The sequence below is a fragment of the Sinocyclocheilus rhinocerous genome, unplaced genomic scaffold, assembly GCF_001515625.1.
Source record: "Sinocyclocheilus rhinocerous isolate Xijiao unplaced genomic scaffold, SAMN03320098_v1.1 scaffold3911, whole genome shotgun sequence".
NCBI lineage: Eukaryota > Metazoa > Chordata > Actinopteri > Cypriniformes > Cyprinidae > Sinocyclocheilus > Sinocyclocheilus rhinocerous.
In genome coordinates this window covers 197,880-214,813 of record NW_015634006.1, presented here as the reverse complement: position 1 = coordinate 214,813, position 16,934 = coordinate 197,880, and the positions used below count along the sequence as shown (strand labels likewise).

At 37.7% G+C, this 16,934-nt stretch overlaps 1 protein-coding gene and 1 pseudogene across 1 annotated transcript in view; one reads left to right on the top strand and one right to left on the bottom strand.

The window, feature by feature from the left end:
* Positions 1-4,120, bottom strand: part of LOC107744847 (guanine nucleotide-binding protein-like 3) — a 7,657-nt pseudogene extending 3,537 nt beyond the window's left edge.
* Positions 4,121-4,454: 334 nt separating this feature from the next.
* Positions 4,455-16,934, top strand: part of LOC107744848 (protein polybromo-1-like) — a 26,770-nt gene continuing 14,290 nt past the window's right edge. Inside the window, exons 1-17 of the mRNA XM_016558670.1 lie at positions 4,455-4,576; positions 6,637-6,784; positions 6,983-7,080; positions 7,197-7,344; positions 7,469-7,615; positions 7,752-7,862; positions 7,943-8,011; positions 8,096-8,194; positions 8,280-8,365; positions 9,297-9,388; positions 9,511-9,727; positions 9,799-9,940; positions 11,031-11,125; positions 11,245-11,524; positions 11,653-11,758; positions 12,623-13,262; positions 13,350-13,561. Coding sequence (XP_016414156.1) covers positions 6,647-6,784; positions 6,983-7,080; positions 7,197-7,344; positions 7,469-7,615; positions 7,752-7,862; positions 7,943-8,011; positions 8,096-8,194; positions 8,280-8,365; positions 9,297-9,388; positions 9,511-9,727; positions 9,799-9,940; positions 11,031-11,125; positions 11,245-11,524; positions 11,653-11,758; positions 12,623-13,262; positions 13,350-13,561 — 2,680 coding nt within the window. The 5' untranslated portion in view covers positions 4,455-4,576; positions 6,637-6,646. The remainder of the gene's footprint in view (positions 4,577-6,636; positions 6,785-6,982; positions 7,081-7,196; positions 7,345-7,468; positions 7,616-7,751; positions 7,863-7,942; positions 8,012-8,095; positions 8,195-8,279; positions 8,366-9,296; positions 9,389-9,510; positions 9,728-9,798; positions 9,941-11,030; positions 11,126-11,244; positions 11,525-11,652; positions 11,759-12,622; positions 13,263-13,349; positions 13,562-16,934) is intronic.

The window sequence follows — 16,934 nt, the reverse complement described above, 5'->3', positions numbered from 1 at the left end:
AGCAAAATAATGCAGCACATTAAATTGTCACGCAAGGAAGTAACTGTATAAAAAAAAACCGTGCATTACGTCTAAATGAACTCAAATCAATCAAATATAATTTTGTAAATTGCATAAACAATTATGAACAAAACAGTATCATGTATTTATGCATTGCTTAATACAAAGAGATTGTATACAAAGAGATTTTAAAGGCAGAAGAAGGTGTACCGTCGATAAATATCGATACCGTTTTATCGCCCAGACCTACTGTAAACATGAGTTTTACATACTGCAATAAGCCAAAACTATTTTCTGTAGTAACTGACAGCATGAGAGACCTTGACCCCAAAGATTCGTTCAATGCGTGTTCTGAGAAAGAATGAAATTGATCTCAGATACGGTTTGTGAATATTAAATCTACTGGAGTTTCTGTCAGAGTGAGATCAGAGTTGGATTAGAATGTCATCAAGGACTTATGTGAACAACAAACTCATCATTTCTCATCGTCTCTGATGACAGAAGTGTGAAGCATCATTACTGATTGATTCCTAGTCTCTAATAGGAAGTACCTCCTCTTTGTCGGTGGTCACATCCATCTCCTTCTCATCTGCTTCTTCTGTTACTGTGGTTGTTATGGTCTCTTAAGGTAGCTCACTGACATTGAGCACACCAGCGGTGGGGCCCCTTGAGTTAAAACTTATACTGCTCGCTAGATTGGGGAATCGCACACCTGAAGACATGCACACTTTAATTTCCACACCACTAAATATCAAAACTGATCTGATTTGTTCAATAAACTAACCATTAGATGATCAAATCATTCCAATCTCAGACGTACCTTTCATAACATTCCCGTTGCCCTTCCTCACTACATCAGTATCCAGATCTGACCTCAGTTCAGTCACGATGGTATCAGTGAGGTATGAGGGGAGGCCCTGGTGCTCTGGAGCTCTGCTGTGGCAACTCAGTTTTGGCCTAAAACAATATCACACAAAGCTTAAGAAGACAGAGACTAGAGGCCAGAACTGCTGATTCAAGTTTAACAGTGTATTTACAGCATCACATCATCTGAAACTCACCCTGTCCAGTCATTGAGGAATGTGTGGCTGCCAGCTCTGTGTTAGGAACGCCTCCTTTCTGCAAGAAGCCTCGTTTTTTGGAAAAGGCAGTCAAGAACTCTAAGGAGTTTCTGTAGTCTGGGACATTATACTGTAACATTATCTGAAAGAGACACATGAGAAAAGATTCTCTTATTGTATGAGCTTAAAGAGAAACTAACCCCCTTAAAAATACAGTAAATTGACCCCTGAAAAAGTATTTCCACTGTTGAAGTTTTGCTACATTCTATGAAATGCCCCTTCATTTTAGAAACTGGACATAAGTGATGTTGATGCTTTCAAAATGAATAAATTCCATCCACTTCCTTTGTAACCAATTCAGGAGAGTATGAAGTCTGAGCGTTAAAGGGATACTCCACCCCAAAATGAAAATTTTGTCATTAATCACTTATCCCCATGTCGTTCCAAACCCGTAACAGCTTTGTTCGTCTTCGGAACACAATTTAAGATATTTTGGATGAAAACCGGGAGGCTTGTGACTGTCCCATTGACTGCCAAGTAAATTACACTGTCAAGGTCCAGAAAAGTATGAAAGACATCGTCAGAATAGTCCATCTGCCATCAGTGGTTCAACCGTAACGTTATGAAGCGACGAGAATACTTTTTGTACGCGAAGAAAACAAAAATAACGACTTTATTCAACAATTCATCTCATCTGTGTCTCTCCATATCACCGTAGCGCCATTTTGGAGAATGCCGCGGCCACAGCCGTGGGATGCGCTGTTTTCATTCAATCAAAGCGTAAATATACATAGAAAATGTATCCTTGTGGCTGACACAAAACAGCATACGCTGCTTGTGTTCAGCTCATATTCTCCAAAATGGCGCAACGGTGATGCGGAGAGACACAGAGGAGATGAATTGTTGAATACTTATACCTATAGTAACCATTTCTACATTTCTTACCTTTTTAGCTTTCTTAGTTGCAGGTTCGTCTCCAGCACTGGCTGCTTCTTTCTCCTTTTTCCTCTTTGCAGCTCTTTCTTGCGGTTTTGCAATCTTGTTTTGCTCTTTCAGAGTTTCAAGCTTGGAGAACAACACACAATCAGTTTAGTGCAAAGAAGCATGTTCCAGTAACATATGCACCGAACACTGTGAAGTCCAGTTATTAACTGTGCAGTCAATATGTAATATGGAAACGTGGTTTTGCAGTGTCTGTGGTTTTAGTAATAATCATACCTCCTGTTTTCTCTGCTCAGCTTCTCGAAGCACTTCCTCTTTAAAAGGTGCACTGTTTGGTACTCCAATATCTTTCTTCGGCTTTCGGCTTATCCCTTTCTTCTTTGCCTCTTTCCGTAATTTACGGTTATGCTCCCGAACCTTACAATAGAGGAGGAGTAATAGATTTAGACACATAAGGCATCCGGGACACTTTTTAGAGCATTTAAAAAGACACAAACATAAGCATAAACACTACCATTAAAAGAAGTCACTTACGCTCAAGGATGCATTTATTTGATCAAAAATATTGTGAAATTGTGTTACAATTTTAAATAACTGTTTTCTATTTGAATATATTTTAAAATGTCATGTATTCCTGTGATGGCGAAGTTGAATAACGCCGGCTATTAAGCCAGACTTCCTTCTAATAATGCTGATTTGCTGCTTAAGAAACATGTATTATCATCATCATCACACTTGTGGAAACCATGATGCATTTTCTTTCAGGATTCTGTTACAATTTTAAATAACTGTTTTCTATTTGAACATATTTTAAAATGTCATTTATTCCTGTGATGGCGAAGCTGAATAACGCCGGCTATTAAGCCAGACTTCCTTCTAATAATGCTGATTTGCTGCTTAAGAAACATGTATTATCATCATCATCATCATCATCATCACACTTGTGGAAACCATGATGCATTTTCTTTCAGGATTCTTTGATGAATATTAAGTTCAAAGGAACAGGATTTATTTGAAATAGAAATATTTTGTAACAATGTCAAAGTCTTTACTTCCACTTTTGATCAATTTAATGCATCCTTGCTGAAAAAATAAATAAATTATTTAAATTAAAAAAACATACTGTCCCCAAATTTAGCATAGTTTGGTATATATGCATAACAATGTAATATAGCAATACACAATATATCAAAACCACATTTAATCCAATGCTCACTTATAATATATGCTTAAAACACTAATAATTTAATACAATTTTAATTAATTTTATCTCAATTTGTTTTTCTTTACGCACAGTAGATTATAAAGCTGAAATGCATTTGGTAGAATTTGAAACAATAGATATTAATGTTTTATTTCATTTTTTATGACTTAATTTCTTTTATTTAGGCAAAATAGCATTGAATTTTAATACTAACAAAAATATGAAAATAATGTTGGCAATAACAATTTAGACCTATTAATATCACCCATAATTTTAATATTGGCACATCTCTAATATAGGACAAACACAAACTTATAACATGACTTTGACAACATATAAATAACTTACAAAACAGTAATGCACTGAAAGTGGAACATGCAAAAATACAGTTAATATATAAAAAATAAAAAATAAAAAAAAACAGTATGAAAAGGTATCACATTGGTACTTGGATTCACACACAGAGACACACGCATTTACTAAACCTCTTATGGACACCACGGTAAAACCATGGTACTTTTTGTTAGCGATTTTAAGCTCTAGTTTGCTGACAACAACCAGGTCGCAACCAAAGCCTCTGTTCACTTATATATCGTGCACGGACAGTTAAAACCTCTTACCTTCTTTTGTATTTTGAAGCGTTTGGCACGATATGCGTTTGCTCGCCTTCTTCAACTCTACAAAACAGACACATGAGTTCTGTCAGTGTGTTTTACAACTTCCGACGGTTTATTACGTCCTTATAACGAGCAACTGGTAAATATAATGGTTTCCGTTGGGTTTGTATGGTTAAAGCGTGTACGTATTCTAATTTTAGTTTTTTTGAGATTATATACTCACTCGGTCTCTTCATGTCTATCGACGCTCCAGCACGCGCTCCTCTCTCTCTCTCTCTCACACACACACACACACACACACAGTCTGGTCAGCTATCCTTGTGGGGACTCTCCATAGGCGTAATGGTTTTTCTACTGTACAGACCGTATATTCTATTGCCCTACACCAACCCTACCCCTAAACCTACCCCTCACAGGAAACTTTCTGCATTTTTAGATTTTCAAAAAACTTCATTCTGTACGATTTATAAGCTTTTGTACCCGTGGGGACCACAATTTAGGTCCCCACCATGACACAAGTCCCCATGAGTCTGTGTGTAGTCAGGTTTAAGTCCCCACCAGGATATATAAACCTGTACACACACACACACAGCGCAGCACGTGTCTCTGTTCCTCACTTCCGCTTCCGCTTTCGCACCGTAAAGGGTTAATTTTTCTCCCTCTTGGTTTTATTTAATAAATCAGTCAGACTCCGTGTTGAGTGTGTGTCAGTCCTCAGACAGCTCTCAGAGGCAGCTGATCAGACACGGACGGTAAGGCCTGCAGCTCGCGCGCTCTGTATTGTCTGCGGTTCATGCTATAATAAAGCGCGAGCATCATCACGCAAAGCGTTGCATGGCCCAGTGCGTGTGAGTGTGAGTGTGTGCGTGGCTTTGTTTTTATCCTCCTGTGCTGATGCATGTGTCACACAGCTTGTGTCTGCAGAGTCAGACACATAGCGGTCCCACCTTCATCACCAGCATCATCATCGTCCTGCAAACACTCGGAACCCTGCAAACACTGTTGAAGAGCATTGGTCGTCGGTCATGATAATAAATGCAGCTAATCACAGGTTCACGCAGTGTCTCATAGATGCACATCGCTCATGTATGAGATGTTATTGTAATTACAGCATAATAAAAATCAGGCAGAAGCCGTGTTGATATGCAGCTTCTTGCGCAGTTTTATTTTTACACACAGTTTCAAAAATGGATATCTTGACTATACATGGATATACATGACTATTTAGACGTATCAGTTGCCACTAATGCCGTTATTAAGCTGGCATTAACAAGCATTACTGTACTTAAGTATTTCTTTAACAGGATTACTGCTACGTCAATAATACTCCATTGTGTAAAAAAGGTATTTAATTACTTGCATTAAATACTGTGATTTGAAAACAATTTCCTGTTGGACCCTAAGCATTTTCCACCAATATCCATAGTTATAATGATTAATGTAAAGAAAATATGATATTTATTTATTTTTGTGATAGTAGTGACCACTTTACCCCAGTGGTTTTGTTTACATTTACATTTAATCATTTTGCAGACGCTTTACATATACTAATTGGAGTAACTATTGTTTTTTTAGGGGAATTATGGCTACCGTGGCACATTTTTGTAAAAACGACACTGGCAAATGGGTGTCTAGGCATAATAACTCTGTTGGTAAATAGTAATAAAAAGTATTACTGTAGGATTACTCTAAGAAGCTTACTGTTAATTCATGACAAAGACAACAATAATCCATTAGTTAACAAAATACGTCTTGAAATTTGATTTGAAAACACATTTGTGTTGGCTTACCCATGATAAGCATAGTTTCAACCAAAATATTCAACCAAAAGCTCAATATAAGTTACTATAGTAATTGTTACTATTATGAATTATATATAAACTAATATTTGATGTCATTCGAAGACGTTTTCAGACTCTTTGTGAAATGTATTGATTACAGTGTTGGCTTAAATTGCCACAATTATATCTGTAACTGTACACTATAAAATAACGATAGAAATGTTAACTGTAAAAGACTGTAACGATGCTGTTAATTGGTTGACTCTAAGTTCCCTTAGAGATAACCTTACAGTAAAAAAAAACTGTTAAATGTACAGTTTGTGGAAGTGAAAAAGAACAAGTCATCTTATAATTTACAGTGAAAAAATCGATTCCCTGTGACAGCTCAAATTTGACGATATTTTATTTAAATAATTGTGGTAATAGTTTATGTTTGTCAGTTATGTATATTAGGGTTTTATGATACAACTCATGTTGTTTAATTCGTGTATAATGCATTGTTTTAGTGTGTGTTACCATGATGGTGTTTAGAAGTTGTTTGTATGACACTGTGCACCTTCTAGTATTTCTCTCAGCTTGCAGAAAATCTACTTGTGGTGGCTTTGATTGTGATGTAACTTCCTCTCTACCACCTGTGTTATTATGGAGGTTATCAGTATAAGTTACGGGTACAAAACATAGTTTAGTAGCAGGCCTTCAGCAGAAAATTCATCAGAAAAGCACTGTTGGATTTGCCAATTTAAAATGGAATACTTTTATTTTGTAAATTACAGTTTTAAACTGTAAAATGTGCAGGTTGTAAATGTGTTTACATTTCACTGTATTTTCACTCAATTATTTTGGCAACCCCAGCTGACAGTTTTTTATTTCAGTTTTTTTCTGTAAAACAATATTCTTTTACAGTGTAGTTATGATGGTGTTTTGTTGTTTGTAAGAGCGGCCCCTCAGCCATAAATACTGTACCGCTAACAAATTCAACAGTAATTTTTTCTTCGACTATTTGAGTTATTATGTCCTTTTTCTGTGTGAAGGGCTTTTACAATGGGCTCAAAGCGACGGAGAGCCACTTCTCCGTCCAGCAGTGTGAGCGGAGGAGATTTTGAGGACAGCCAGACCACATCCATACCTTCAACCAGTCGGAAGAGGAGAAGAACCACAAACATCCCCACTGTTGACCCCGTGAGTTCAATTGAGTTTGTGTATTTAATGTCTCTGACATTAAAAAACTGCATAATAACACATTTTCCCTCATGTGTTATGCAGAAATGTGAGTTAAATCAATTATTGGCTCACCTGATCCTGCTCTCGCAGATCAAATGACTTCACAGTCTGCTTTAGGGAAATTGCAGATGTTATTCAGTAAGCTTTTCCTTACAGATTGCCGTGTGTCACGAGTTGTACAACACTATCAGAGACTATAAGGATGATCAGGGCAGGATGCTGTGTGAACTCTTCATCAGAGCACCAAAGAGAAGGTCAGTCACACATTAGAGATTTCTGCCCTTTAACCATATAGGTTAGTTTACTATCAACTAAAAATTAATTAAGTGGTAACATCATAATGGATAACACAGATAATGCTTCCCTACAGGAACCAGCCGGATTACTATGATGTGGTGTCTCAGCCCATTGACATGATGAAAATCCAGCAGAAGCTGAAGATGGAGGAGTGTGACGACGTTGAGCAGCTCACAGCTGATTTTCAGCTCTTATTCAACAATGCCAAGACATACTACAAAGTGTGTATATATCAAATTCTGATTTAATCATTGTATGTATTGGTGTTTCTTGTATTCTTTCTGTAGCTCCACCAGATATTCACTTATTCCAAAAAATACACAGAAACCTTTTTTTCCTGTGCAGCCAGAAACTCCGGAGTACAGAGCGGCTTGTAAACTGTGGGATCTGTATATTCGCACCAAAAATGAGTTTGTGCAGCGAGGGGACTATGATGAAGACGATGACGATGACGACTCACAGGAAAACCCTGGAGGGGCCACAGAGGAGGAGGTCAGAAGCCCCAGATCTTGTCTGTCGTTCTACATCCGCCTGTCTCAGTATTGTCCTACATCTCTTGCTTTGGACCTGTACTAATGCGTTTTAGATGTGTCCAGACAAATCATTCTGGTTCGTTTTGTTTTTACAGTCTATCTCGAGTCTTAAGGAAGTTCTTGGGCAGCTTCTGGAAGCTGTGCTGATGTACACCGAACACGGGCGTCTCATTAGTGAACTTTTCCAGAGACTTCCCTCTAAAGTGGTAGTCCTCTCAATTTCATTTCAGCACTTGCACAAAAATATCATATTATTATTATTATTCATTTAAACATTCTTTTTCAGCAATATCCAGATTATTATGCTGTTATTAAAGAACCAATAGATCTGAAGACCATTGCACAACGAATACAGGTATCTTGTTTTATGATCATGCTCATATACAATATTGCCATTTATTATGGATTGACACTGAAGCTTGTTTCTTTTTGTCCCTAGATGGGCTTCTATAAAAGTGTAAACCATATGACTAAAGACATTGACTTGTTAGTCAGAAATGCCAAAACCTACAATGAACCCGGATCACAAGTATTTAAAGTAAGGTGTCACTGAAATTCTTTTGATATTTATAGTTATATTTATATTCATATTTATACTCATACTCATATATGTGAATTTCCAGGATGCAAACACCATCAAAAAGATTTTTGCACAGAGAAAACTGGAGCTTGAACATTCGGAACCTATTAAAAGCAGCATCAGGATCAGGTAAATTATGTTACGGATTTCATGTTACCATAACACACTTAATTTTATTTAGCTAGATATTTTAGCTTTAGTCAATGTACCGTATAATATCATATAATATCTAGTATCTATAATTATTATTGAATTATATCAAATGTGTTTTCAGCATCAGGATGTTAAGTTATGTTATGGATTACATTTGACCACATTTTTACCACAATTTGTTAGTTATATAATATAATACTATTTCTTAACTCTAATTATTATTAAATTATATCATTCTCTCCTACCATCTGATATCACCCCTGTCTATTCTTACATTTTAATTTAGTACAAATACTATTAAAAAGTACCAAAAAGCAGCATTGCGTTCTATCCATCTTTTATAGGAATGTAACATTGTGATACCATGTTGTTCTTTTAAGTATTTTTTCAGTGCCGTAATATATAAAACAGTGTCGTGGTTTTACCATCATCACTGTCATGTGGTGCCACCCCCGTGTTTGGTTTAACATTTTTACTTTTTTTAATCTACAAACAAACATTTATATTCTGACATATGTGACCCTGGACCACAAAACCAGCCTTAAGTGTACATTTTTCAAAATTGAGATTTATACATCGTCTGAAAGCTGAATAAATAAGCTGTCCATTGATGTATGGTTTGTTAGGATACTATTTGGACAATATAGGACAATATTTGGCTGAAATACAACTATTTGAAAATCTGGAATCTGAGATATATTTACGGTAGGACATTTACTAAATATCTTCATGGAACATGATCTTTACTCAATATCCTAATGGTTTTTGGCATAAAAGAAAAATCTATCATTTTGACCCATACAATGTATTTTTGGCTATTGCTACAAATATACCCCAGCGACTTAAGACTGCTTTTGTGGTCCAGGGTCACACATAGTGTTGTATTTGCACTGGTGTTTGTGAACAGGAACAGAAGGTTTGCACAGGGAGACCGACTCTCCTCCATCACTACTGCTCTACAGTATGGCTCAGAGAGTGAAGAGGACGCCATATTAACTGGTACGTCACACATGATGACATCTGTATAGAACTGTTGAAGAGATGTAACATCAGTATATTATGTTTTGATGTCTCATTATTGGCTTATATAGTAATTAGAGGAGTGTTTGCATGTTCTTAAGGCTCTGTTCATTACGATGAGGGCGAGTCAGAAGCTGACAGCATCCACTCCAGCATGGACATGAGCAACCCCATCTTCCAGATGTACGAGGCAGTGCGGGGCTGTAGGAACAACCAGGGACAGCTTTTAGCCGAGCCCTTCTTTCAGCTTCCCTCCAGGAAAGATTACCCCGACTACTTCCAGCAAATCAGCCATCCAATCTCCCTCCAGCAGATAAGGTACAGTAGGACAACATCTATGCATGTTCTTCAGTTTTGAACACACAGTGACGTATTTTATCTCTCCTCAGGAGTAGGATGAAGAACAATGAGTATGAAAGTGTGGAACAGATAGACACAGACCTCAACCTGATGTTTGAGAACGCAAAGCGCTACAATGTTCCCAACTCTCAAATCTACAAACGTGTGCTAAAGTTGCAGCATATATTGCAGGTAATGTAAATCCATTCCAAATAAAGACGTTCCAAGTAAATTACAGTAACTCAATAGCCAGTGCAGTTGGAATTAATCCTTTGTGCTTTGACAAGTTTCTCAAAGAACAAAAGAGAGTTAAAGAATATTGATTGACATAACTGAATGATAATGATTCTTTTGTGTGTACATGCAACCCCAAAAAGTATTTGGCCATTTAAGCCACTCTTAAAAGTGCATGAATGTTATTGCATTAGATCAGAGTTCAAAAATCAATTTTGTCTGGAAACAGAACAACTAGTCAACAAATTTGTCTAATACCCAAAACCTGTTAACAGCAAGTCTTGTCTGGTACCAAAACCAGTGTTATGTATTAAAACTGTATTAACAGTCTTCTATCAGCCAAGAAGTTGACTAAGTAAAGCCAAGTGAAGAGCAGAAGCAGGAGACGAAGTAATGATGATAAAAAAAGGAGCAGAGTTTGTTGAATAATCTTAGATGCGTCTGTTTCAATTATAAGACTTTGTCTGAAAAACACAAATCCCGCAAGTGTTATTATTCCACTGCTTCAAAACAACATCCCATAAACCTTTAATTTCCATAAGCAATCCCTCTTATCTCTTATTCATGAAGACAAATATCCCTTGAAACCAACAAAAAACAAATTAAGAAGTTGTTCCCAAGATATATTAATGGCCAAAAATGTAACTAAAATGACAGAACAAATTAGTACAACGTGGACACAATGTAACAAGTTGTGGGAAAATATTCTTAATTTGTGCCAACAATATCTTGTGTATTAAATTATAACAACAATATCTGTATTATTGTTACGTAATGTGGTTTCAAGAAGAAACTCTATTGAAGAGGAATAGCAAGGAAATATACTTTTAATCAGGAAACAGGAACAACTAAGGAGAAAACCACCATCTACAAACAAAAACTTACAAAGCCTAAGGGAGAACTGAGGGCTTATAAACATGAACTATACTGTATATAGGAAACTATATATAGTTCATCCCAACAGCTGTGAACATGCTCGACCAACATTTGACATCCAGAAAGAATCCAGATGCAATCTATATTTGGGTATATGTGTGTATATATTCAGATGAAGAGGAAAGAACTGACGAGGAGAGATGATGAAGATGGAGATAGCATGCTGTCATCTACTCTTTCTGATGGGGGCAGCACCAAGCGCAAAAGGTACATTCACAGCATTAGTAAAAATACTTATATGTTGGGAGCTTGTTATAGTCTTAAAACTTTCACGCTATGAGAAGGTGACAGTTGCTTTTGGTCCTCTAACGTATCAAATCTGGCAGCTATAAGAAGAACACAAAGAAGAACCGCATGAAGGCTCTGTACGCTGCTGTGGCAGAGGCTCGGGAGATGGGCACAGGCCGGAGACTCTGTGACCTGTTTATGGTCAAGCCCTCAAAAAAAGACTACCCGGACTACTACAAGATTATACAGGAACCAGTGGACCTGAGGACCATCGACCACAACATCCGTTCTGACAGATACCCCAGCGAGGACGCCATGATGGAGGACATGAAGCTGATGTTCCGTAATGCACGTCACTACAATGAAGAAGGTTCACAAGTGAGTTTGAAGGTTACTACTAAGATTGGAAAGACTGTATAGAGTAAATTAGCTTTTTGAGCTCATTTTTGTTGTATAAATACTAGCTGCTCTGTTATTTCATGACTAGCTTGTTGGTTTGACTCTAGGTTTACAATGACGCCAACATTCTGGAGAAGGTATTAAGAGAAAAACGAAGGGAACTTGGCCCTCCGCCGGATGACGATGACATAATTTCACCCAAGCTGAAAATTAGTATGTTTTGAAAGCATTGTATGTGTATACCTTACTTTGAATTAGGGTTCAGTGATTAATCAAAACAGCAAACAAAATCGCAATATGGCTTAGTGCGATTATCAAATAATAAAGGTTGCAATTTAATTCAATAAATATATGGGTTTCGTGTTTCAGAGTGAAGCACAGCACTGTGTAGTTTTGCACATGAGCAGCTTATGATTTGGTGTTTTCAGTGTCTTGGAGTGGCTTGGTTCGCAGTAAATTCTGCTCCAAATAAACTCTGCATGTGCTCAGTTTGGGTTCCTTGACGTGTGCATTTGGGCAGAGAACATGCACCAGTTATCCTCTTATTAAGAAGTGCTTATAAACCAGTGCTTCCTGTGGTTTTCCACAAAAGTAAAAGCTTGATGGTTTAATGTTTAGAAATGTAGCAAAATAATACACTCCCCCCATACACTCTTTGTGGGACAGTTTATCATTGGTAGACTACAACAAATCACCAATTGTAGTATAATCCGAAAAAGTTAGAAATTTCTATTCCCAAAAGACGTTTCCTAAACTTTTCTAGTACCTGTTCCGCACCATTTGCATGTATAGTCAATGTCCTGCTTTTTATAGGTAGTCCCGCCCCATACTCACGCCATTAGATTAACTGGACCACTCAAACTAATGAAGCAATCTTGTGAAAGCTCCTCAGAGCCACAATATTTACTCCTTTCAACCTTCAAATACTTTTATTTGTTGCATGTTACACTGAAAGTATTTTAAGAATTAAAAAATTTTTTTTTTTTGGAGTTAAGTCTTAGGAGTTGTGGGTTTCAGTCTACATAACACCAATCCTCTTAGGAAGCTGCGACTGACCATGTGCCACTTTCATTCCAGGGAAGAGTGGCATCTCTCCTAAAAAGTCCAAGTACTTGACTCCTCTGCAGCAGAAACTCAATGAACTCTATGAAGCAGTGAAGAACTACACCGACAAGCGTAGACGGCGTCTCAGCACAATCTTCCTCCGTCTTCCATCCCGCGCCGAGCTTCCAGACTACTATGTGGCTATCAAGAAACCCATAGACATGGAGAAGGTGAAGAGCCACATGCTGGCCAACAAGTACCAGGATGTTGATGCTTTGGTGGAAGACTTAGTGTTGATGTTCAACAACGCGTGCACCTACAACGAACCTGAATCACTGATCTACAAAGATGCATTGGTGCTTCACAAAGTGCTTTTGGAGACCAGGAGAGACTTGGAGGGAGGTGATGACGCGAATGTCCCAGATGTTGCACGGCTCATCCAGGAGCTCATTCGCAATCTTTTCGTCTCAGTTCTTGGTCACCAGGATGATGAAGGACGTTGCTATAGTGACTCACTGGCAGAGATTCCAGCTGTTGATCCCAACAATCCCGATAAGACTCCATTGAACTTTGAGATCATCAGAGCTAATGTGGATAAGGGCCGTTATAGGAGACTAGATGTGTTCCAGGACCATATGTTTGAAGTTTTGGAGAAAGCCAGACGTCTGCACAGGTGAGGCTATTCATTCACTCATTTATGTACCTGGAGAGGCAAAGTGCTGGTTTCTCACAATACCAAATGTTTTAATTTGTGTCATAGGACGGATTCTGAGATCTTTGAGGACTCTGTGGAGCTCCAGCAGTTCTTTATCCGGATCCGAGATGAATTGTGTAGGAATGGAGAGATTCTGCTGTCGCCAACCCTCAGCTACACCACTAAACACCTGCACAGCGACGTGGAGAAAGAGAAGAAAGAGAAGCTGCCTAAAGAATATGAAGAGGATAAACTCAAGAGAGAGGAGGAGAAAAAGGGTACAATTCCAATAGTATTCAATCCAGTTTTTAAACTGGTTTATTTATTCAAAAATACATAAGAAAATGCAATTCATGCATGACATGATATCATGTTGAAGAACAAAGCCTCATTAAAAGAATGAAATTCATGGAAAGAAAAACAAGTAATTTGAAATAATTACTTTTAATATTTCTTAGAAAGAAATGAGCAGTGCAGTAGTTTAATCATAGATTTAGTGAAATACCTAATAATAAAATTTGCCAAACCAAGGTCATGTTGTGCAACCATTGTGCAGAAACATAAAGAAAAAAAAACACACCCTCATGACTGTGCCAAGGTCAATAAGGTTTTTTTTTTAATGAGATTTCTGTCAGGACCACTGTCGTCAAAGATGATTGACAAGTAGCATACAGTTTAAGTTGGCGGTATGGTACTATTCTGGGCAAAAAACGCCCTGCCCATCCATGCTGAGCAGTGATAACCCCCTTAGAATAAACAGAACAGAACCAACATAAATGTAGCAGATATCGTTAATGTTCTTAATGACAATTTAATGTAGCAACATAATTCAGGATAAAGAAGTCTGGCTCAATGAGAAATATCAGAATACCAAGTCCTGACTGTGGACAAAAGGAGGAGCTGGGGATGTAGGAGGGTAATTAGCTCCTGAGCAAAGCAATAAGCTACTGAATAATACTGATTAGACCTTATAGGGATGCTGTGATAGGCGTCATATTCCTATAGGTAGACGTGGATCAGCTGAGAGTCAGCTGATGCAAGCTTGACTGACGTGACCTGCCAGAACTAATGCTTCAATTGATTTTAAAAAGACCCTGTAAATTCATACAAATATTCCTGAATATATTTTTAAGAAATAATTTTTTAAACTTTCACCTTGAAAATACGTTTTTTTGTACACTCAAGAGTGGCATCTCTCCTAAAAAGTCCAAGTACCTGACTCCTCTGCAGCAGAAACTCAATGAACTCTATGAAGCAGTGAAGAACTACACCGACAAGCGTGGACGGCGTCTCAGCACAATCTTCCTCCGTCTTCCATCCCGCGCCGAGCTTCCAGACTACTATGTGGCTATCAAGAAACCCATAGACATGGAGAAGGTGAAGAGCCACATGCTGGCCAACAAGTACCAGGATGTTGATGCTCTGGTGGAAGACTTAGTGTTGATGTTCAACAACGCGTGCACCTACAACGAACCTGAATCACTGATCTACAAAGATGCATTGGTGCTTCACAAAGTGCTTTTGGAGACCAGGAGAGACTTGGAGGGAGGTGATGACGCGAATGTCCCAGATGTTGCACGGCTCATCCAGGAGCTCATTCGCAATCTTTTCGTCTCAGTTCTTGGTCACCAGGACGACGAGGGACGTTGCTATAGTGACTCACTGGCGGAGATTCCAGCTGTTGATCCCAACAATCCCAATAAGACTCCACTGAACTTTGAAATCATCAGAGCCAACGTGGATAAGGGGCGTTACAGGAGACTAGACGTGTTCCAGGACCATATGTTTGAAGTTTTGGAGAAAGCCAGACGTCTGCACAGGTGAGGCTATTCATTCACTCATTTATGTACCTGGAGAGGCAAAGTGCTGGTTTCTCACAATACCAAATGTTTTAATTTGTGTCATAGGACGGATTCTGAGATCTTTGAGGACTCTGTGGAGCTCCAGCAGTTCTTTATCCGGATCCGAGATGAATTGTGTAGGAATGGAGAGATTCTGCTGTCGCCAACCCTCAGCTACACCACTAAACACCTGCACAGCGACGTGGAGAAAGAGAAGAAAGAGAAGCTGCCTAAAGAATATGAAGAGGATAAACTCAAGAGAGAGGAGGAGAAAAAGGGTACAATTCCAATAGTATTCAATCCAGTTTTTAAACTGGTTTATTTATTCAAAAATACATAAGAAAATGCAATTCATGCATGACATGATATCATGTTGAAGAACAAAGCCTCATTAAAAGAATGAAATTCATGGAAAGAAAAACAAGTAATTTGAAATAATTACTTTTAATATTTCTTAGAAAGAAATGAGCAGTGCAGTAGTTTAATCATAGATTTAGTGAAATACCTAATAATAAAATTTGCCAAACCAAGGTCATGTTGTGCAACCATTGTGCAGAAACATAAAGAAAAAAAAACACACCCTCATGACTGTGCCAAGGTCAATAAGGTTTTTTTTTTAATGAGATTTCTGTCAGGACCACTGTCGTCAAAGATGATTGACAAGTAGCATACAGTTTAAGTTGGCGGTATGGTACTATTCTGGGCAAAAAACGCCCTGCCCATCCATGCTGAGCAGTGATAACCCCCTTAGAATAAACAGAACAGAACCAACATAAATGTAGCAGATATCGTTAATGTTCTTAATGACAATTTAATGTAGCAACATAATTCAGGATAAAGAAGTCTGGCTCAATGAGAAATATCAGAATACCAAGTCCTGACTGTGGACAAAAGGAGGAGCTGGGGATGTAGGAGGGTAATTAGCTCCTGAGCAAAGCAATAAGCTACTGAATAATACTGATTAGACCTTATAGGGATGCTGTGATAGGCGTCATATTCCTATAGGTAGACGTGGATCAGCTGAGAGTCAGCTGATGCAAGCTTGACTGACGTGACCTGCCAGAACTAATGCTTCAATTGATTTTAAAAAGACCCTGTAAATTCATACAAATATTCCTGAATATATTTTTAAGAAATAATTTTTTAAACTTTCACCTTGAAAATACGTTTTTTTGTACACTCACATGTATTAAGAAAAAATATGTAATTAATTTATAATTGATGGTGACACCACTTGACATTTTCATCACTTTGATAAAATATACATTTGCACAGTTCATATTTTATTCAGCACAAAACTTTTTTTTTTACCTTTACTTATATAGCGCTTTATACAATACAGATTGTGTCAAAGCAGCTTTACAGTGTTAAACAGGAAAACAGTGAGTCGATAATGTAGGAGGACAATAGTAAACAGTCAGTTTTTCAGTTAAACTCAAGTAGTGTTTGTGCAATCAAGCCGACAATATTGCCAGAAACCCCAACTAAGCAAGCCAAAGGTGACAGTGGCAAGTAGGGTTGGGTATCGTTTGGGTTTTTTTCGATACCGGTGCCAAATCGATACTTTTAAAACAGTTCCGGTGCCTAAACGGTGCCTGAACCGATACTTATTAAAAAATAAATAAATAAAAATTCTCCAAAAAAAATGATGGATTGGCCACTAGAATAGAAATAGAATAGAGAGTGCAAATGTTAGAGGGTCAAGTTTTTTAATAAAAAAAAAACAAGCAGATAAAATTAGAAGTAGCATTAGAATAGAGAGTGCTAGAGTTAGAGGGTCAAATGAAGATGAAAGAGATGTGTTTTCAGC